The sequence below is a fragment of the Lolium rigidum genome, chromosome 5, assembly GCF_022539505.1.
Source record: "Lolium rigidum isolate FL_2022 chromosome 5, APGP_CSIRO_Lrig_0.1, whole genome shotgun sequence".
Taxonomy (NCBI): domain Eukaryota; kingdom Viridiplantae; phylum Streptophyta; class Magnoliopsida; order Poales; family Poaceae; genus Lolium; species Lolium rigidum.
In genome coordinates, this window is record NC_061512.1 from 2800058 (window position 1) to 2823312 (window position 23255).

The 23255-nt window shown below is 44.8% G+C and overlaps 1 protein-coding gene and 1 pseudogene across 1 annotated transcript; one reads left to right on the forward strand and one right to left on the reverse strand.

Moving 5' to 3' along the window:
* The first annotated feature begins 10460 nt into the window (after positions 1–10460).
* LOC124652649 lies at positions 10461–11743 on the forward strand (annotated as a pseudogene).
* An 8093-nt stretch (positions 11744–19836) lies between these two features.
* On the reverse strand, positions 19837–21846 carry LOC124652650 (FBD-associated F-box protein At5g22730-like). The gene is made up of 3 exons (XM_047191690.1): positions 20812–21846; positions 20589–20723; positions 19837–20501 (listed from the first exon to the last, which is right to left on the reverse strand). The coding sequence occupies exons 1-3, from the start codon at positions 21844–21846 to the stop codon at positions 20148–20150; spliced, it is 1524 nt and encodes a 507-aa protein (XP_047047646.1). The 3' UTR covers positions 19837–20147.
* Between the last annotated feature and the right edge of the window lie 1409 nt (positions 21847–23255).

Here is a 23255-nt window from a genome sequence, read left to right on the forward strand (position 1 = left end):
GAAAATCGCTCTTACTTCAGACAAGACGGACATGCATAGCAACTCACATGATATTCAACAAAGGTAAAAGTTGATAGCGTCCCCAGAAACATGGTTACCGCTCAACAAGCAACTTATTAAGAAATAAGACACATAAATACATATTCTTCACCACGATAGTTTTTAAGGCTATTTGTCCCATGAGCTATATATTGCAAAGGCAAAGAATAGAAATTTTAAAGGTAGCACTCAAGTAATGTACTTTGGAATGGCGGAGAAATACCATGTGGTAGGTAGGTATGGTGGACACAAATGGCATGGTGTTTGGCTCAAGGATTTGGATGCATGAGAAGAATTCCTCTCAATACAAGGCTAGGCTAGCAAGGTTGTTTGAAGCAAACTCAAGTATAAAAGGTGCAGCAAAGCTCACATATGAACATATTGTAACTATTATAAGACTTTACATTGTCTCCTTGTTGTTCAAACACCTCAACCAGAAAATATCTAGACTCTATAGATCAATCATGCAAACCAAATTTTAACAAGCTCTATGTAGTTCTTCATTAATGAGTACAAGGTACATGATGCAAGAGCTTAAACAAGATCTATATGAGCACAACAATTGCCAAGTATCACATTATTCAAGACATTAAACCATTTACCACATGCGGCATTTTCCGTTTCCAACCATATAGCAATGAATGAAGTAGTTCAAATTTCGCAATGAACATTAAAGATGAAGCTAAGAACACATGTGTTCATACGAAACAGCGGAGCGTGTCTCTCTCCCAAACAAAGAATGCTAGGATCCGATTTATTCAAACAAAAACAAAAACAAAAACAAACAGACGCTCCAAGTAAAGCACATAAGATGTGACGGAATAAAAATATAATTTCACTAGAGGAACCTGATAAGTTGTCGATGAAGAAGGGATGCCTTGGGCATCCCCAAGCTTAGACGCTTGAGTCTTCTTAAAATATGCAGGGATGAACAACGGGGGATCCCCAAGCTTTGACTTTTCACTCTTCTTGATCATATTGTATCATCCTCCTCTCTTGACCCTTGAAAACTTCCTCCACACCAAACTCGAAACAAACTCATTAGAGGGTCAGTGCATAATTCATATATTCAGAGGTGACATAATCATTCTTAACACTTCTGGACATTTCACAAAGCTACTGAAAGTTAATGGAACAAAGAAATCCATCAAACATAGCAAAAGAGACAATGCGAAATAAAAGGCAGAATCTGTAAAAATAGAACAGCTCGTAAAGACGAATTTTAAAGTGGCAGCAGACTTGCTCAGATGAAAATTCCCAAATTGAATGAAAGTTGCGTACATATCTGAGGATCACGCACGTAAATTGGCAGATTTTTTTGATTTTTATACGAGACTACTCGCTCAAATTCGTGACAGCAAGAAATCTGTTCCTGTGCAGTAATCCAAATCTAGTATTGGCTTTACTATCAAAGACTTTACTTGGCACAACAATGCAATAAAATAAAGATAAGGAGAGGTTGCTACAGTAGTAAACAACTTCCAAGACTCAAATATAAAATAAAGTGCAGAAGTAAAATAATGGGTTGTCTCCCATAAGCGCTTTTCTTTAACGCATTTCAGCTAGGCGCAGAAAGTGTGAATCAAGTATTATCGAGAGATGAAGCATCAACATAGGTGTTGGGAGTTTTCTCAACTATGCATTTTATCTTATCTATGTGAGTTTCAGAGGCTCCCTTTTCATTATTCTTAGGTTTGCTATCCTCGTCAAACAAATTTTCGGGAACAAGCCAACCATAGTTATTCTCTAGAGCGTCATTCATTCCTAGGAGCTTACAAGGTATTGTTGTCTTAATCTCCCCACCATCATTAATATTATTAGTGTACCTTACTCTCTCCATGTCCATCTTTTCAAGGATACTAACAAAATTGGTATAAGAGCCAAGCATCTTATATTTAATAAAGACCTTTCTAGCCTCTCTTGCTACACCACCAAATTCTTTAAGAAGGGTTTCTAAGACAAAATCTTTCTTTTCTCCCTCTTCCATATCACCGAGTGTAAGAAACATGTGTTGGATTATAGGATTGAGATTAACAAATTTAGTTTCCAACATGCGAACTAAAGAAGCAACAGCAATTTCATAAGTAGGAGCAAGTTCTACCAAGTGTCTATCTTCAAAATCTTCAGCGGTACTAACATGAGTGAAAAAATCTTCTATATTATCTCTCCCAATTATAGACCCTCGTCCTACCGGTATGTCTTTCAGAGTGAACTTAGGAGGAAACATGATGAAATAAACTAAAGGTAAATAAAGTAAATGCAAGTAACTAATTTTTTGTGTTTTTGATATAGAGAACAAGACAAGTAAATAAAGTAAAACTAGCAACTAATTTTTTGTGTTTTGATATAATGCAGCAAACAAAGCAAGTAAATAAAATAAAGCAAGACAAAAACAAAGTAAAGAGATTGGAAGTGGAGACTCCCCTTGCAGCGTGTCTTGATCTCCCCGGCAACGGCGCCAGAAATTTGCTTGCTGGCAGTTGACGTGGGAGTTAGAAATCTTTGTGGAGTAACTTTTCTTCGTTCCCCGGCAACGGCGCCAGAAATTTGCTTGATGCGTGTAGTTGACACGTCCGTTGGGAACCCCAAGAGGAAGGTGTGATGCGCACAGCAGCAAGTTTCCCTCAGTAAGAAACCAAGGTTTAATCGAACCAGTAGAAGTCAAGAAGCACGTTGAAGGTTGATGGCGGAGGAGTGTAGTGTGGCGCAACACCGAGGATTCCGGCGCCAACGTGGAACCCGCACAACACAATCACGAACTTTGCCCCAACGTAACAGGTGAGGTTGTCAATCTCACCGGCTTGCTCGTAAACAAAGGATTAAACGTATTGTGTGGAAGATGATGTTTGTTTGCGAAGAAAAGTAAAGAACAATTGCAGTAGATTGTATTTCAGATGTAAAGAATAGGACCGGGGTCCACAGTTCACTAGTGGTGTCTCTCCCATAAGATAGCAGATGTTGGGTGAACAAATTACAGTTGGGCAATTGACAAATAAAGAAGGCATAACAATGCACATACATATATCATGATGAGTACTATGAGATTTAATCGTGGCATTACGACAAAGTACATAGACCGCTATCCAAGGCATGCATCTATGCCTAAAAAGTCCATCTTCGAGTTATCATCCGAACCCCTCCAAATATTAAGTTGTAAACAATGATACAATTGAATTAAGTATGGTGCGTAATGTAATCAACACAAATATCCTTAGACAAAGCATCGATGTTTTATCCCTAGTGGCAACAAGACATCCACAACCTTAGAACTTTCTCGTCACTGTCCCGCGATTTAATGGAGGCATGAACCCACTATCGAGCATAAATACTCCTCTTGGAGTCACAAGTATCAACTTGGCCGCAGCCTCTACTAGCAACGGAGAGCATGCAAGAACATAAATAACATATATGATAGATTGATAATCAACTTGACATAGTATTCAATATTCATCGGATCCCAACAAACACAACATGTAGGATTACAAATAGATGATCTTGATCATGATAGGCAGCTCACAAGATCTAACATGATAGCACAATAAGGAGAAGACAACCATCTAGCTACTCGCTATGGACCCATAGTCCAGGGGTGGACTACTCACACATCGATCCGGAGGCGATCATGGCGATGAAGAGTCCTCCGGGAGATGATTCCCCTCTCCGGCAGGGTGCCGGAGGCGATCTCCGAATCCCCCGAGATGGGATTGGCGGCGGCGGCGTCTCTGGAAGGTTTTCCGTATCGTGGCTCTCGGTACTGGGGGTTTCGCGACGAAGGCTTTAAGTAGGCGAAAGGGCAGGTCAGGAGGCGCCACGGGGGCCCCACACAACAGGGCCGCGCGAGCCCCCTGTAGGCCGCGCCGCCCTATTGTGACGGCGCCTCGTGGCCCCACTTCGTCTCTCCCTCGGACTTCTGGAAGCTTCGTGCAAAAATAGGACCATGGGCGTTGATTTCGTCCAATTCCGAGAATATTTCCTTACTAGGATTTCTGAAACCAAAAACAGCAGAAAACAAGAATCGGCTCTTCGGCATCTCGTCAATAGGTTAGTGCTGGAAAATGCATAATAATGACATATAATGTGTATAAAACATGTGAGTATCATCATAAAAGTAGCATGGAACATAAGAAATTATAGATACGTTTGGGACGTATCATACTACAGCAAGTAAAACAAGTGGAGAATGAAAGAAATGTTGTTTAGCTCTTCTATGCATATAAAATGTACTTGTTAACAAGGTTGATCAAGTCTTGCCACCAAATAAATTTTACATGTCATAAGAAGAAATAAACCTCAAATCAATCATGTTACCTTATATTGTATTGATATGGATCCAATCATAATATTTTGATATCCTTGTTTAGGCTCATATATAGGACAATCAATAACTCCCACTTTGATAGTTCTCAAATTAGAAATTGTATTAACTCCATATACTTTATCAATCCTCTTGGGAAAATAAATAGTATGCTCCTTGTCATCAACATTGAAAGTAACTTTTCCTTTATTGCAATCAATAATAGCCTCTGCAGTGTTAAGAAAAGGTCTTCCAAGAATACATGGACATATTATCATCTTCAGGCATTTCCAACACAACAAAATCAGTTAATATTAAGCAATTATTAGCAACTTGAACAGGAACATCCTCACATATACCAACATGAACAACAGTAGATTTATCAGCCATTTTCAAAGATATATTAGTTGGTATCAACTTATCTAAATAAAGTCTCTTGTAAAGAGAAAAAGGCATAACACTAACTCCTGGTCCCAAATCACATAGAGCAGTTCTAACATAATTATTCTTGATGGAACAAGGGATAGTCGGTATACCTGGGTCTCCCAGCTTCTTTGGAACCTTGCCATTGAAAGAGTAATTAGCAAGCATAGTGGAAATCTCCTCATTAGGAATTTTCCTTTTGTTAGAGACAATATCTTTCATATACTTTAAATAAGGAGGCAATTTAATAGCATCGGTCAAAGGGATTTGCAGGAACAAAGGTTTCATCCAATCACAAAATTTATTATAGTGTTCTTCCTCCTTTGATTTTAGTTTCTTAACAGGAAAAGGCATTTGCTTTTGAACCCAAGGTTCTCTTTCATTACCATGTTTCTTAGCAATGAAATCTTCTTTAGTATACTTTTTATTTTTAGCATGCTTTTCGTGTTCATCTTCAACCTCTTCTTTATCGTAAACATCATTCTTATCATTATCTTTCATGTTCATTACCACTTTCGGTTTCAGCATCGAAATCGAAATACTATTAGGATCATTAACAGTGCTCGGAGGATTCTACAACAGTTTTATGTTTCTTCTTCTTTTTCTTAGAAGGAGCGCTAGTTTCTTTAGTTCGTTGAGAATCTTGTTCAACTCTTTTGGGATGCCCCTCAGGATATAGAGGATCCTGAGTAGAAACACCACCTCTAGTTGTTACTTCATAAGCATGTTATTCTTTAGAAGTATTTTTTAACAATTCATTTTGCACTTTAGTGAGTTGATCAATTTGAGTTTGAACCATTTGAAAATGTTTAACAAGCATCTTAACATCATTGGAGGTTCTCTCCACAATATCATGCAATTTACTAATAGCTTGAGAATTTTCCATTAAATGATTCTCTACTCTCATATTAAAATTATCTTGCTTAACAACATAATTATCAAACTCTTCTAAACATTGATCGAGAGGTTTTGAGTAAGGAATATCTTCTTTATCAAAGCGTTGAAGAGAATGTACCTCAATTGTGGATGAAGGGGGAGTTATCTTACATAAATCTTCTATGGGGGGTAAATTCTTCACATCTCAGATTTAATACCTTTCTCTTTAAGAGATTTCTTGGCTTCCCTCATATCTTCATCATTTAATTCAATCATACCCCTCTTCTTCAATATTGGTGGTGGGGTTGGTTCAGGTGTAGTCCAATCATCATGATGTTGGCCTATTCTAGCCAATAATTCTTCGGCTTCGATCTGGAGTTATTTTCTCGAAAACACAACCAAAGACAACTATCCGGGTTGCCCTAGACTCAATGGTTAGTCCACTATAAAATATATCAAGTAAGTCATGCTTTTCCAAATCATGTCCAGGCCGAGCTCTAAGAAGAGAGCAAAACCTTTCCCAAGCTTCAGGCAATTTCTCTCCATCTTCCTAGTCAAAACTATTAATTTTCTGCAAAGCAATATATTGAGCACTAGCAAGAAAATATTTTCGAAAGAAAACATCAAGCAAACCACTTGGACTATCAATAGAATCGGGAGGCAAACTATTATACCAAGTTTTAGCATCATCCTTTAATGAGAAAGGAAAAAATTTAGCAACAAAATAAGTACGCTTCTTGGTATCATCAGAAAACAAGCTACTCAAAGTAGAAAGCTCAATCATGTGTTCTACAGCACTTTCTTTTTCAGTACCACAAAAAGGTGTTTTCTCAACAATAGATATATGAGAAAAATCATAATCCTTATCCTTAATGTTTATAGGAGATGTGGCAAATTTAGGATCAGGAGACAGTTTATATCTAACAGCACGTTGTGCAAGAAGCTTTTTAATGTTACTTGCACCAGTAGTAGCATTACATTTATCAATAAAATCATCATCAAGTTCCACATAATCTTTATCAAGATCATCACTAGAGTGTTCAACAGACTCAGGTGAATTAACGAATGTAACGTATTTTCATTAGGAATTTCAGTATTTTCAATTTGTCTAGACCTAGCAATTGTAGCATCTAGAAAAGAACCTAATGAACCATTATCATCAAGAACAATAGAAGCATCATCAAGATTATAAGAGGGATTTTCAGATTCAGCAGAAGTACCAGCATGTGAAGCTTGTGGTGGTGAAACAAGTTGACTTATCACAGATGGTGAATCAAGAGCAGCAGAGGTACTCAAAGTTGTATCTTTTCTTGTAGTGGATGGTAATATGGAGACCTTAGCATCGCGAGGTTTACCCATGATGAAGGATTTGCAGCGAACAATATCAATTCAGGTGAACTTGCAAATAAAGCTATGCTCCCCGGCAACGGCGCCAGAAAATAGTCTTGATGACCCACAAGTATAGGGGATCGCAACAGTCTTCGAGGGAAGTAAAAACGAATTTATTGATTCGACACAAGGGGAGCCAAAGAATATTTGTAAGCCTTAACAGCGGAGTTGTCAATTCAGCTGCACCTGGAAACAGACTTGCTCGCAAGAGTTTATCAGTAGCAACAGCTTTATAGCGAGTAGCAGTAGTGAAATATAAGCGACGAGTGTAATAAAGACAGCAGTAGTGATTATAGTAAACAGCAGGATTAAAATACTGTAGGCATAGGGATGGATGAACGGGCGCTGCATGGATAAGATAACTCATGTAATAATCAAGACAAGGCATCTACAGATAATAATAAAACAGTATCCAAGTACTAAATAACCATAGGCATGTGTTCTGTATATAGTCGTACGTGCTGCAATGAGAAACTTGCACAACATCTTTTGTCCTACCAGCCGGTGGCAGCCGGGCCTCTAGGGAAACTACTGGTAATTAAGGTACTCCTTTTAATAGAGTACCGGAGCAAAGCATTAACACTCCGTGAACACATGTGATCCTCATATCACAGCCTTCCCCTCCGGTTCTCCCAATTTCTGTCACTTTGGGGCCTCGGGTTCCGGACAACAATATGTGTATACAACTTGCAGGTAAGATCATAAAACAATGAATATCATCATGAATCAATAACATGTTCAGATCTGAAATCATGGCACTCGGGCCCTAGTGACAAGCATTAAGCATAACAAGTTGCAACAATATCATAAAAGTACCAACAACGGATACTAGGCACCATGCCCTAACAATCTTATGGCTATTACATGAACAATCTCATCCAATCCCTACCATCCCCTTCAGCCTACAACGGGGGATTTACTCACACATGGATGGGGGAAGCATGGATGGTCGATGGAGAGGCGTCGGTGGTGATGATGGCGATGATCTCCTCCAATTCCCCGTCCCGGCGGGTGCCGTAACGGAGTTTCGATCCCGAGATTGGGTTTCGCGATGGCGGCGGAGTTCTGGATGTCTTCTGGAAAATTGGTCGAACCCCCGTGCGTTTTTAGGTCAAGGGCTTTAAGTAGTCCAGAGTGGAGCGTCGGGGGCTGGCCGAGGCGGCGTCACCATAGGGCGGCACGGCCCAGGGGCCCACCGCGCCGCCATGTGGTGTGCGCACCTCGTGGCCCCCCTCCGTTTCGCGATTTTCCTGAAAGTTGATTTTCTGCACAAAAATAAGACACCAGGGCAATTCTGCTGAAAACAGCATTAATCCGTGTTAGTTGTATCCAAAATACACAAATTAGAAGCAAAACAATAGCAAAAGTGTTCGGGAAAGTAGATACGTTTTGGACGTATCACCCCTATGAGAGACGATGAAGCCAAGGAGTTTTCCGGCTAGCACGCCAAAGACGCACTTCAGCGGATTTAATATCATCTTGTACCGTCGAAGATTCTCAAAGGTTTCTGTGAGGTCGCTGATCAAGTCGGATCCTTTCTGGGTCATGACCGCGATGTCGTCGACATAAGCGTGTACGTTCCGGCCAATCTAGTCCTTCAAGCACCGCTGCATCGTACGCTGGTAAGTGGCACCTGCATTTTTCAAACCAAAAGGCATGGTGACATAGCAGTAAGTGCCGAACGGAGTGATGAACAAGGTCACCTTTTGGTTGGACTTCTTCATCCGGATCTGGTGATACCCGGAATATGCATCAAGAAAACACAGAAGTTCCGCCCCTGTCGTCGAATCAATGACTTGGTCAATGCGCGGCAAGGGGAACGGATCCTTCGGACAATGCTTATTCAAGCCGGAGTAATCGATGCACATTCTTAGTATTTCAGAATTCTTTTTGGGTACAAGGACGGGGTTTGCGACCCAGTCAGTATGGATAGCTTCGACTACAAAACCTGCCTCTAGTAACTTTGCTAATTCCATCCCTATGGCGCGGCGCTTCTTATCTCCAAAACGTCGCATAGCTTGCTTCACCGGTTCAGCCCCCGGGTTTATGTTGAGGTAGTGCTCGGTGAGTTCCCTTGGTACTCCGGACATGTCAGAGGGTTGCCATGCGAAGATATCCATGTTAGCGCGGAGGAACTCGACGAGCGCGTCTTCCTATTTGGGGTCCATTCTGGCTCCGACCGACACCTGTTTAGAGCTATCTCCTACCTTGAAGTCGATTATCTTGGTGTCTATCGTGGCCTTGAACGAAGTTTTCTGTTCGGAGATCTGCTTCTTGGTGGTATGCATCTCTTTTGGATCCACCGCGGCTCTGTAGCCTTGCAGCTCCTCTCCAGATATCACAGATTCTGCGAAGGCGGCTTCGCCTAACTCGCACTCATGAGCTTTCTTACAGTCTCCGGATATGGTGATCATACCATTGGGACCTGGAATCTTTAGCTTGTTGTAGATGTAGCATGCTCTTGCGTGAAACTTGTGGTAGGTGGGCCTGCCGAAGATGACGTGGTACGAGCTCTTGAAGGGCACGACCTCAAACGTGATCATATCTTCGCGGAAATTATTAATATCGCCGAAGGCCACGGGAAGTCTGATGCTACCCAGGGAGTTTGCTTTCTTACCCGGAACCACGTCGTGGAACTCGGTGTTGCTGTGCTTGAGTTGTTCCTTGGTAAGCTGCATTCTCTCCAGAGTCTCCAGGTACATGATGTCCAAGCTGGCTCCGCCATCCATAAGGCACTTGGAGAAATTATACCCGTCGATGCGGGGACTTACAACGTATCTATAATTTCTTATGTTCCATGCTTGTTTTATGATAATACCTACATGTTTTGTTCACACTTTATGATGATTTTATGCGTTTTCCGGAACTAACCTATTAACGAGATGCCGAAGTGCAGCTCTCGTTTTCTCGCTGTTTTGGTTTCGAAATCCTAGTAAGGAAATATTCTCGGAATTGGACGAAATCAAGGTCCACGATCTTATATTTCCACGAAGCTTCCAGAACACCGGAGAGGGACCAGAGGGGAGGCCCAGGGCCCCCACACACCATGGCGGCGCGGCCAGAGGGGGGGCGCCCCCCTACTGTGTGGCCCCCCTGTCAGCCTTCCGACTCCGACTCTTCGCCTATTTAAGTCTTCGTGACCTAAAACATCGACACCGATTGACGAAACTCCAGAAAGACTCCAGGGACGCCGCCGTCATCGCGAAACTCCAATTCGGGGGACAGAAGTCTCTGTTCCGGCACCCTGGCGGGACGGGGAATTGCCCCCGGAGTCATCTCCATCGACACCACCGCCATCTTTATCGACATCGCTGTCTCCCATGAGGAGGAGGGAGTAGTTCTCCCCCGAGACTAAGGGCTGGAGGGAGTATTACAGAGACACTACTATACTTCCACAACATTCCAATGCCGCCGCGCGCGGGAGATACGAGACAACTCCATGGCGGGTGTGGGCGCCGGTGACGGGCCGTTGCGGGTGTTCTTCCTGCCCTTCTCGCGCGGGGGGCACCTCATCCCGATGACCGACCTGGTGTGCCGCATGATGGCTGCGCGGCCGGGGGAGGTCGACGCCACGATGGTGGTCACGCCGGCAAACGCGGCGCTGATCGCCACGACGGTCACGCGCTACGCGGTGCGCCTGCTTCTCTACCCGTTCCCGGACGTGGGGCTGGCGACCGGCGTGGAGTGCCTCGGAGACACACGCGCGCAAGACGCCTGGAGGGTGCACCACGCCGTGGACCTGGCGCAGCCCATCCACGAGGAGCTGCTTCGGGAGCACGGCCCCGGCCCTTCTGGCGGACCACGGACGTCGCTTCCGAGATCGGCGTCCCGCGCCTCACCTTCCACCCCGTCGGCGTCTTCCCGCAGCTCGCCATGAATAACCTCGCCACCCTCCGCTCCGACCTCCTCCAGGCGACCAGGCCGGCGGCGCCGCGGGTCCGGCGGTGTCGGTGCCGGGGATGCCCGGGATCGCCATCCGGGCGTCGGAGCTCCCGGAGTTCCTCGTCCAGGAAGACCACCTCGCCATGTCGTGGGACCGGATCAAGGCGGCCCAGCTCGCCGGCTTCGGGGTCGTCGTCAACACCTTCGTCGACCTGGAGAGGCCCTACTGCGACGAGTTCAGCCGCGTCGACGCGCGCCGCGCCTACTTCGTGGGCCCCGTCAGCGAGTCATCCCGGTCAGCCGTGCACCGCGGCAGTGACGGGGACATGGACTGCCTGCGGTGGCTGTCCACCAAGCCGGGCCGGTCGGTGCTGTTCGTCTGCTTCGGAAGCTGGGCCCACTTCTCGGCACGCCAGGTCCGCGAGCTCGCGCTGGCCGCTGGGGCTGGGGGCTTCCAACCAAACGTTCCTGTGGGTGGTCCGCGCCGGCGACTCGAACGCACTGGAGGGGCCGGCGGGAACAGCCCGTCGCCGGCCGCGGCATGGTCGTGCGCGGCAGCTAGCGCATCCCTCGGTGGCTGTGTCCGTGACGCACTGCGGGTGGAACTCCATGCTGCGTGCTGGAGGCCGCGGCAGCCGGCGTGCCGGTGCTGACGTGGCCGATGGTGTTCAAGCAGTTCATCGAGCGGCTGGTCACCGAGGTGGTGGCGTTCAGCGTGCGAATGGCGGCAAGCGCAGCGTGAGGGTGAAGGACGCAGACATCGTGCCAGCGGCGATCGGTGGGGCGGTGGCCGAGTTCATGTAGGGCGGAGAGCGGCGGGAGGAAATGACGTCGGGGTAAAATTATAGTCCAATTATAGTCCATAGCTAAGAGTAAAATTCCATTGCTACGCCTACGCAGTTAAAATCCGAATCCCCTCCCTGGCAGTTGACCGCGCGCGCGGTCGACTCTTCCGCGGAGATCTCCCGCAAAAAGCGAAGCTGTACTGTTTCTTGTCGTTTTGCGTTAACCTTGCAATCATACCGCTGTCACTGCATGCGCATGTTGCTAGCTGGGTGCATGCACCAGAGCTGGCCCGGGCCCGCGTCACTGTCATACAGTACATTTTATTGTTTTGCATCCTGCTGCATGCTCCTCTACAATTCCCTTTTCTTGTTTTGAATCCCGATCTGCATGCTCCTCTACAATTAGACCATCGCGTGAAATCGATTAATTCACTCAGCTATTATTTTTCCAACAAAAACATTAGGGATTTCTATTTTCGTGCCCTCAGTTCCTTAGTTGTACTCAGTTTTCCCCAGCTCCTTAGTTTTTCCTCAGTTTTACCCCCAAACGTTTGTCTGAAACCCGCAGAAGCAACTCAGACGGCAGGATTCCCGTTTAGTTGACCGTTCGTCACGTGTGGGGCCGCGTCGTGTGGGGCCGCGTCGTGTGGGCCCGCGTCGCGTGGGGCGGTAGAAAGGGACCGCGTGGGACGGGACGGAAGCGTTTGGTTGCACGTGAGCAGGAGCTGGGTTCGTCTCTCTGCCCCAAATTGGCATTATTTAGTGCACCTTTTCCCTCTTTCTCTCTCGTCCTTTTCACCAAATTAGTATAAAATCTAGAGAAGCTTGCATTTCGACTTTCTTCAATTATTTGTGCCTTTTGGCCCTCGTTGTTTGCCCAATATGGCAGACAAATCTAGTACTCCCTCCGGTCCATATGTATGTAGTTAAATCTAGAAGCAAATCTCCAGGATAATGTACGATAAATTCACAGATCATAGTAAATCAAGAAAACTAAGTACGGCCAACAAAATATAGTAGACTAGGGATAGATAATCCCTAGATAATATGGATAGATAATAGGTCGCATACACAGCAGCCAACATAGTAACAGGTTCTTCACGAAGCACCATCATATTAACATAACAACAAGGGATCCCTAGCTAACAACAAAGGGATCCCAACAACAAACTAGGAGGCAGCGAGCAGCAGCGAAGACACGTCCGGGGACTCCGCCTACCCCATCCGGCTCCGCCTCCACTTGTTGCTCTTGCTCCCCTTGGGAGCCTTGGGCTTGAGCGGAGGCATGCGGCCGGCGGAGATCTCCACCCGCCGCAAGCCGCGGAGGTGCATGCCGAGCGCCCTGTGCTTGGCGCGGAAGGAGTGGACGTTCACCGTCGTGCCGACGTTGGGGAAGGTGTTGCCGATGTTCTCGGCATGCGTGACGAGGCGGTTGAAGTCCGTGGCGCCGAGTCTCCCGGTGCGAAGGGGCACCTGTACACCTCCTTGGCGAAGTAGGAGATGTGCTGGCCGACCCGCAGCCTCCGCGAGACTCGGCGAGTCTTGACGTCCTCCTCCTCTTCGTCGCGCCGACGTCGCTGCGGACATCCGATCCATATCAAACGTAAAACTAGTGAATGAGTTGCAACGATGACTAACGTACATGATAACAAAGTTAAGAAAAACGAGTCAGCCTCGGTTAGAGTGGACATGATTATATATCTACGGGGAAGGTGTTAGCGAACTAAAGCTCATGCACAACAGATTTGTACACAGCAATGGTTCGCCGAACCCTCCTCGTAAAAATTTGTGCCCAACCATTCATCATAGGCAAAGAAATGATTCTAGATCCGAACTAGATCTAAACTTGAACACATTCGAGATTATTTGCAAAATTAAACGGTTGATATCTTTTGATTAGTGCATAAAATAACTGATTGAGATCCCATGATTACTTGCATAAATTAACCGATTGAGATCCAATATTACTTGCATAAATTAACCGAACAGACCGAACCCCAAATCTTAAACGAAATCAAGAAGTGATCAAAACAAAATGGAATAAAATCGGCGCAAATATTAGCCCAATACTCATCCATCTACGGATCCATCTACACCAGCAAAAATAGGGTTCAAAAAGGAATGGGGAACAAAAAAGGAAGCAAACCGTAGTTACCTCGTTCCATGGGTCCTCCAGGAGGTGTCGTAGGGGTTCGGGGGCGGGACGTACGGCACGGGGTCGTAGGGGTCGACCCATCCCGCCGGGATCCGACCGCCACCGGCGCAGCAGCGTCCGATGCACCGGCGGCGGCGGCGGCGGAGGCGTCGTCGTCCGTATAGGGGACGGCGCCGAAGATGGAGGCGTCGCGCTTTGCGCCCACCTCGACGATGGGATTGGCATTCTCCTTGTCCATCTCTACGGCGGAGGAAGAGGAAGAGGGAGAGGGAGAGGGTTTTTTGCTTTGGAGAAGATGATGGGACGTGAGAGAGTTGGCGATGCGTGAGCGAGTGAGAGTGACAGAGAGAGTGCGAGGAGGCGTCTATAAAGGCGAGGGGTGGTTAATGCGACCCGCGTCCTACGCGTGCACCGGTGCACGTCTGCACGTCTTGGACTTCCGCAACGCGACACGCGTCCACGATTGCACGTCTCGACTTCTCCACCGCGACCCGCGTCTACGCGTCAACAATTGCACGTGTCCTCGAGTCTAACCCCGGAAATTTAGATATACTCGTGTATACCCTCGAGTCTTATACTAGCATTTTTTGTGTGCTCAATTTTCCCCTCGAGTGCTAATCTTGGCTAGTGCAATATACTCAGCTTTACCCTCAAGTGGCTGGTCAACAGAGAGTCAACAAATGGGATTAACTAGTTAAATGAGTCATTTAATGTGCAAAAAATCCTAAAAAGAGTGGCACTTACTCATGGAGTCTTTACCACAAATTGCCACTTCTCAAATCATAGATAAATCATAGATAAATCAAGTTTTACCACAAATTGCCACTTCTCAAATCACCTAGTAGCTATGAAGGTGCATGGTTTTCCACAACAAGCCCTTCCCAAAACAGACTTCCCCCAAATCATACTTTGTCTAAATGAGGCCACAATTCTCACACTCGATGTATATTGGTATTGCAAATAGTTTGAGGTAGGCCAAGATGGGTTTCATTGTACAAAACACACATTTTCCATTTTTCAAATCTCAAATTTGAATCCCTTAGTCTCGTTTACTACTCAGGTGCCCTTGGTTTCTTGATAGTACTCAGCTTTGCCCTCTCTCTTCACAAATTCTCGCAGACGTGCATCATCGCCCTGATTGGTCTAGCCCATGTCACGCGGATCGTGCCCGCCGACCGTTGATCGTATGATATAGGGAACGGGCAGGATAACCCCTCTCTCTCTCGTTGGCGGTTAATTAGCTTCCACCCTCTAAGTATGCTTCGAAGGGCGGTTTTTCGTATTATTTTTCACGCGCTAAAAATTATAAACTATTTTAGGCGTTACTTTTCACGCAAAAAAATGATAAACCATCAACAATTTGTTGTAGCCATTACTTTTCACGCAAAAAAATGATAAACCATCACCGATTTGTTGTTGCCATTACTTTTCACGCAAAAAAATGATAAACCATCAACAATTTGTTGTAGCCATTACTTTTCACGCAAAAAAAATGATAAACCATCACCGATTTGTTGTTGCTATTACTTTTCACGCAAAAAAAATGATAAACCATCACCGATTTGTTGTTGCCATTACTTTTCACGCAAAAAAATGATAAACCATCAACAATTTGTTGTAGCCATTACTTTTCACGCAAAAAAATGATAAACCATCACCGATTTGTTGTTGCCATTACTTTTCACGCAAAAAAATGATAAACCATCAACAATTTGTTGTAGCCATTACTTTTCACGCAAAAAAAATGATAAACCATCACCGATTTGTTGTTGCCATTACTTTTCACGCAAAAAAAATGATAAACCATCACCTAATTTGTTACAAAAGCTGGTTTCAGTGAGACCTAACCAAGTTTGGCATACATGATGGCATACCTATAACAACAAGGAATATCTAAAAGGGAAAGTTTCAGAAAATTTGAAATTTAGGGTGAAATGATGCCATACATGATGCTGTTTTTCGAGGTTTTGACCTGAAAATCAATTGGGTATTATAAAGGGAAATAAAAAGTTCGAAAAATATAAAACGAAACAATCTATCTATCTATGTATAGAAGATCAGCTGTATGAAATTTGAAGTTATTTAGAGAAGGTATAAAAAATCACCTTGTTAGAAAAGCTGGTTTCAGCGAGACGAAACGGCATGCGCTTAAGCAAAGTGATTTTTTCGAACATCTCCAAATGACCACAAATTTTCCATACATGATGCCATACGTGTAACAACAAGGAACCCTATCTAAAAAGTGTCAAAAAAGTTTGCCCAACCGTATAGCTCTATCAAAAAGAACCTCACCATGGCGCTAGTATAATTTTGGGATAGTTACAAACTTTCGTTACCTAACCTTCAACATGAAACTTGTTTCAAATTCATTTTGGCCTACGAGAAACAAATCCCAACTTGATTCGAGCACCACGTACTCCAAACGATGCCGATGCCGATATCGGCATGGTCGAAACGGCTATGCTCGCCGCCATTGCTAGGTCAACGTCGGGATGCACCCTCAATCCCGTCCCCTCATTCGATCACCGACACACCGGAGATACCGCCGAGGCCAATGCCGAACGTACATGCCGATGCCAATGCCGAACATGCATGCACGCCGCCGTGGGCACGGCCACGCCGACCCGCTATGCTCGGACGCCACGCGACCGCCGCGAGGTCTTTCCCTTCGCCACCACACTCTCCTAGCACCCACCTATACACGCCGGAAAGGAGAGACACTAGTTTTCTCTACATTGCTCGTGTTCGTGTCCGACTACGGTCAGTCAAAGTTTTGACGTAGTCTTCGATGTCGTCGACCATTTCTTCTCTTCTTTGCATGGTTAAACGCGTCTAGTTCATATCTATCTAATGCGTCCGGTCTCGCCTCATGCAGTTCATTGTGGACGTCGATCTCATCTCGGCACCCCGCATGCCACCTCCTCCGTGCCATCGCTGTAGAGCTCCATTTAAAAATCTAATCCTACCCGTGTATTGCCCCTTGTATCGGCGTCATGGCCCCACTTGTCATTCGATATACCGAAGCCCCACTCGTTCGCGTTTTGGTCGTGGATACAGCGATGCTTACGGTCAAACAAAGATGGATGGTCCGACGTGTCTTTGCGGGCTCTACGTGGCCCCACTAGTCGGAAGATAACGGTCAACCGTCGGGCAACTGGCCGTTACATCACGTGTGATGGTTTCAGACAAAAGTTTGGGTAAAACTGAGGAAAAACTAAGGAGCTGGGGAAAACTGAGTACAACTAAGGAACCGAGGGCACGAAAATAGAAATCCCAAAACATTAACTCTTGTACAATTCTCTTTTATTAATTCTCTTTATTATTTCCACTTTTTTTCCTTTTTCTTGTTACTTTTGTATCAAAATTTATATTATTTGGGCTACTATTTTCTATTCACTTTTACTTCCCTTTTTTATAGTTGGTACACTAATTCATGTTCCTTTGAACAAACTGTTACAATTCCCTTTTTCGGGCTAGTGGTTTTTCGGGGGGAAATAATGGGTGGGTTCACTTGCAACATAAATGAACTACCACTTGCAACTTAAATAAACTACTATTTTCAATTATCGTTATTATTTTTATGATATAACCTCACGTGTTTTGATATGTTAGATAATTTTTTAAATAAATAAGTTTTTTGGGTCGGTAACTTTTCACATTTACCGTTCATAAATAAGGGGCGTATGTGTTGATAAATCGTGAGCTAAAAATGTCCTCAAAATAATATAAAGACAATTTACTTTTTTCAGTTGGTATCTTTTCACATTTACCGTTGATAAATAACGAGCGTAGGGGTTGATATATTGTGATCCAAAAATGTCCCCACAATATGCTAAATAAAATTTCCTTTTTTGAGTCGATATTTTTTCATATTTACCGTTGATAAATAACGGGTGTAGGGGTTGATAAATTATGAGTTAAAAATATTCCCAAAATATTCTAAACAAACATTCCTTTTTTGAGTCGGTATCTTTTCACATTAACTGTTGATAAATAACGGACGTAGGGGTTGATAAATTGTGGGCTAAAAATATCTACAAAATATTCAAAATAAAATTTATTTTTTTGAGTCGGTATCTTTTCACATTTACCGTTGATAAATAACGGGCGTATGGGTTGATAAATTGTGAGTTAAAAATGTCCCAAAATATTCTAAATCAAAATTTTTTTTTCAGTCGTATCTTTTCACATTTACCTTTCATAAATAATGGGCCATGGGTTGATAAATTATGAGCTAAAAATGTACCTAAAATATTCTAAATAAAATGTGCTTTTTTGAGTTGGTAAGCGTTCACATTTACCATTGATAAATAACGGGCTAGGGGGTTGATAAATTTGAGCTAAAAATATCCCCAAAATATTTTAAATAAAATTTCCTTTTTTAGTCGGTATCTTTTCACATTTACCGTTCATAAATAATGAGCGTAGGGGTTGATAAAATTTGAGCTAAAAATATTCTCAAAATATTCTAAATAAAATTACTTTTTTAAGTTGGTATCTTTTTATATTTACCGTTTATAAATAACGGAAAATCGGCTGATAACTTTTTGGCCGAAAAAAAGTTGTTGAAACATATCAATAGGGGTGCTACTTTTAAAGATCTTGTCTAGACCAGTTTATTGGTGAAAACAGATCTAAAATTTAAGTTGGTTTTCTAGAGATGAAACATGTTGAATTTTCGAATTTGGAGAGAACGTAGTATCTGATCGTTTCTCCTGAGGTAAAGTGCCTCTAGAGATTAGTAGAAATCAAATGCGTCACTATTTGTGTGCACGAACATGTGAAAGATCTTCTGGTCAGCTTCGTGGTATGCCGCGGGCTAGTACAGGAGGTGCCTAAAAACGGAAAGTCTGGAATCGATCGCTAGGACGCCTCCTAGCGGTCGAGCGCCAGCTAGGGTGGCCCGTTAAAATCCACTATATCAAGATGCGCTGAAAGAGCACTAAAATTTCAGATTGCTATTCAACAACCTTGCATTTTAAATGTGGTCAACTAAATAGCAAAAATAAAGATCTGCCCCTTTTTAAGCACAGAACAGAGTAAAGCAAGGAATCAAAGGAGGCAGCAGGAGTACCCATCTACATCTACTTCATCTTCTCAATGTTTATACTGACCAAAGCTTGCAACAAAGGACCACACAGAAGACTAAACTAATGGACATACCAATCTGTGAAATGGATTAATGTTGTAGAACACGACACATTTGTTGCCTAGTAATTTCATATGTTTTGTCACCTATGATGAAACAACGCATGGACTAGATGGTTTCCATCTGCCAAAAGATCTGCATAATGTTATGACTATTCATCACAGTAGAGCAATACTAATATCTTGATGATCAATTCAGCAGCATGTTTAGTGAGGCTGAACTTGCAGGAAAATACTGGTATGATGCTACAACATACAAACACGGCCATGCTAAAATTTTCAGTTATGATGCTCAATCTGACATAGCACCTCCAGAAGTTATGCTGTCTGGACTATTGATGTAGCTACCATTGATGATCAGTCCTCAATATTTCGAACATGTCTTTTTGGCAAGAGAAGCTCCAAATGGACCAAAGCGGGCTTCACTATCAACATGTGAATGGATCAGTTAAATCCACTATATCAAGATGCGCTGAAAGAGCACTAAAATTTCAGATTAGAAAGAACACTAGACTATGCAAACTCTGTAGTTGCAGTGCTATTCAACAACCTTGCATTTTAAATGTGGTCAACTAAATAGCAAAAATAAAGATCTGCCCCTTTTTAAGCACAGAACAGAGTAAAGCAAGGAATCAAAGGAGGCAGCAGGAGTACCCATCTACATCTACTTCATCTTCTCAATGTTTATACTGACCAAAGCTTGCAACAAAGGACCACACAGAAGACTAAACTAATGGACATACCAATCTGTGAAATGGATTAATGTTGTAGAACACGACACATTTGTTGCCTAGTAATTTCATATGTTTTGTCACCTATGATGAAACAACGCATGGACTAGATGGTTTCCATCTGCCAAAAGATCTGCATAATGTTATGACTATTCATCACAGTAGAGCAATACTAATATCTTGATGATCAATTCAGCAGCATGTTTAGTGAGGCTGAACTTGCAGGAAAATACTGGTATGATGCTACAACATACAAACACGGCCATGCTAAAATTTTCAGTTATGATGCTCAATCTGACATAGCACCTCCAGAAGTTATGCTGTCTGGACTATTGATGTAGCTACCATTGATGATCAGTCCTCAATATTTCGAACATGTCTTTTTGGCAAGAGAAGCTCCAAATGGACCAAAGCGGGCTTCACTATCAACATGTGAATGGATCAGTTAAATCCAAATCATGCACATGATGTATAGTCTCAACATTGCGGACACATCTAGTGAATCTGAATTCAAACTGAGCAGCTTTGGAAGCCTTTTTCTCCAGCTGAAGCTCTCTCGTCTGTTTTGAAAAGAACTCCTCCCTGTTAAGATCAGGGTGAATGTGAAATGTCATCAACTCCAGCGCTTTTGCGTTCAGTACAAAGAATTTGGCAAAGTCAACTTCAGACTTATGGCCCTCATAACATTCCAATGCTATCGTCTTTACACGGATATCAAACCGTCTGATGAAATTCTTGTGTTTTGGATGACACGCATTGTTTTCCCCTTCAGACTCTGCCTGAAGAAGAAGATGGAGAAATGTAACATCACCATTTCAGATCAGCAAGTAGATCAAAAATGAGTAAAGTGGACAACGAATCATCACCTGAATGTAGAGCTTCTCCAAGGATGGAAAGACACTCATCAACTCGATAACTCTATCGAGACTAAGAATTCCCATACGAACAGCCAAGATCTTGACTGTGCGCACCGCTGTTGTCAGCTTATCGACACGTGATCCCTTTATCAAGAATGAAAGAAACATTTAGAGCCAATTGCAGAACAGCAAAGGTGAAATGCAACGGAACTGAGAAGCTTCAGTAAGGTACCTGAATAACTGTGGAGCCGAACACGAACTTGGGGAGGCGATCCTGATCCGGGTTACAAAACTCTCTAGTAATGCCGCTGATGACTTCCCCTAGTGTAGGCAGGGTGACATCAGAAAGGCAGCCCAAGGTCTCGAGTTTAGGCGCGGAGAGTACGGTTACACGGATACCAGCGGCGAACTCAAGGTGGAGCAACCTTTGAAGACACGGGGCATTCTCGATGACGAGTTCCTCAAACAAGGGGTTATACTGTTCAGGACGGACACCGATGCTTGTAAGGCTAAGGGAGATGATCCGGACGCGACGGAGGCCGACACATTTGTTGATGAGCAAGCATTCGAGAGCAGGTGCGTTCGCGGCAATCAAGTTGTGCAGCGCGAGCTCGCTGATGGTGACGGTCTCAAGTCCGAGCTGCTTAAGCAGGGGGAAGTGAAGCCCTTGGACGATGTCGTCAGGGAGTGTGCAATGTCTGAAGGTGGCAACAAGGAGGGTGGCCGAGAAGCGGAAGGCGGACGCCGGAAGCGGCTCGATTTCTGTAAGAGACCCGATGTAGAGCTCCTGCAGATTGTCCAGAGCGGCGGACCGGAGCCAGGCGTCGACGGTGGCTTCCGGGACGTGGAGGTAGAAGGGATCGACGCGGAAGCGGCGGCCGGGTCCCGGGTGGAAGGAGAGGATGTCCGAGATGATGCGGATGCGGGGGGAGATGGTAGGGAACTCGCGGTAGTCGAGGTTGAGAGGGGCGGTGCGCCAGAGGGTGCGCCAGCGGGACGCGAGGGCCTGGGTGCGGGCGCCGTCCTTGATGGGGAGGAGGGAAACGATGTGGCGGAGGTTGTCGTCATCGAGGAGGCTGATGCGGTCTTCGTCCGCTCCGGCGGCCGGCGGTCTCTCCGTCGACCTAGGATTCGGCAGATCTGGCGCTCCCGGTGTCGCGGCCGGTTGCGGCAGCGACACCTTCCTCTTCTTTGAAGTACGAGGTCCGCGCGGCTTACCAATCGCGGGTAGAGGTCGCTGGCGCCGCGGCCGGAGACCCTCTCGCATGGTCGAAGGAGGCGACGGCGGCTTGGTTTCTCGGAAGCAGGGTCGCCGGAGCGATCTGAGTCGAGTGGATAACACAAGGAAGTGGGCAGTGACAAACTAACTCAGCTATTTAGGAAATAATAAACTTGCTTTTCTAAGAGCATCTTTAAAAGGCAAATGTGATTTTCTGACTTTGCGAGTCCTCACTCCAGGCCATTGACAGCCGGGTCCCGCAGTTAACGGCCCCACATTTCAGTGACTCAATGTTAGGGAAATGTTAGAGAGATAAGTCGGGAAATTTGTGATGCTAAAAAGATACCTTATCAGGTTGAACCACATTTTGGGCGCGAAAAACAGAAGCGACCAAACAGATTCTCCATCCAAAAACCGCAAACACGATTCGTTGATTTTGGCGCGAGATATTCAAACCAGTGCATCCGAGTTTATTACAAGATTTTGCAAAAGAGAAACGAAAGGTTCGTAAAAAGTACATTAGCTACACCTTGATTTATACTACCATCACTAGGATTTGGGGGCGGTGACGGAAGGTGGAGATTCACTCCTCGTCATGGTTGTTGTCCTCATCGAGAGGTCCATCGAGTCGTCGGAGTAGTCCACGATGACGAAGCTGCGCCTCACCATCTCCAAGCGAATGGACGTACGCTTGGCCCTAGGCACCTTGCACTCCTCCTAGTCGACGGCGGCATGAGCCCGCTTGGCCTTATCCCACATGTCGGTGACGACCGTCATGAGGGAGATGCGACATGCCATGGCAAGGTGGCGCACCCCCCAAGAGGCATCTTCCTCTTCCTCGTCGGTGCCCGAGTCGACCTCGATCAGCGGGAGCACAGGATTCATGCGTGACGCCAGAACGAGGACCAACATCGTTGCCGAGGATGACCCCACCTCGCCGTCATGCGCGTCACGGTGGAGTGTGGATTGCGACGAGAGGATGCCGAGCCACGCGGGGAGCGCGGGTTGCGGTGGAAGAGCACGTCGTGGTGTTGCGCTTGCTCGGAGATGCGCGCCGTGTGCTGATGCATGTAAAATGCATTCATTAACTTTGTAGTGTGTTGACACATATTTCCACATATTTGCAACATATATGATTTTATATCCATGTTTTATATTGATTTTTAGGGATTTAACAATGATATCCTTTATTTTGGTTATAACTTTGTAGGACTGGTGACAAGGGATTAACTTATCAATGCCTACGTATTGTAGACTAGGGTTTCAGTCGGAAGTAGAGGGCAAGTAGATCTCGAAGGTTTCAGCCGAAAAGTACTCGACGATTATGAAAACTAAGGTTGCGTGGAACAATGAATCGATCCTCCCTTTGTCCCTCGATTCCCCCTTATATAGGAGGCGGAGCCGAGGGATTCGTAGTACACAAGTTACAGAGTCCGGGAGGGTTTCTAACCCGTCCC

Excerpts from the sequence above, each read along its gene's own strand:
- LOC124652650 (XM_047191690.1), bottom strand. The coding sequence starts at position 21,846 with ATGCGAGAGGGTCTCCGGCCGCGGCGCCAGCGACCTCTACCCGCGATT. Across the intron at positions 20,724-20,811 it reads TCGGCTCCACAGTTATTCAG|GGATCACGTGTCGATAAGCT; the intron begins GTACCTTACTGA and ends TTCTTGATAAAG. Across the intron at positions 20,502-20,588 it reads TGGAGAAGCTCTACATTCAG|GCAGAGTCTGAAGGGGAAAA; the intron begins GTGATGATTCGT and ends CTTCTTCTTCAG.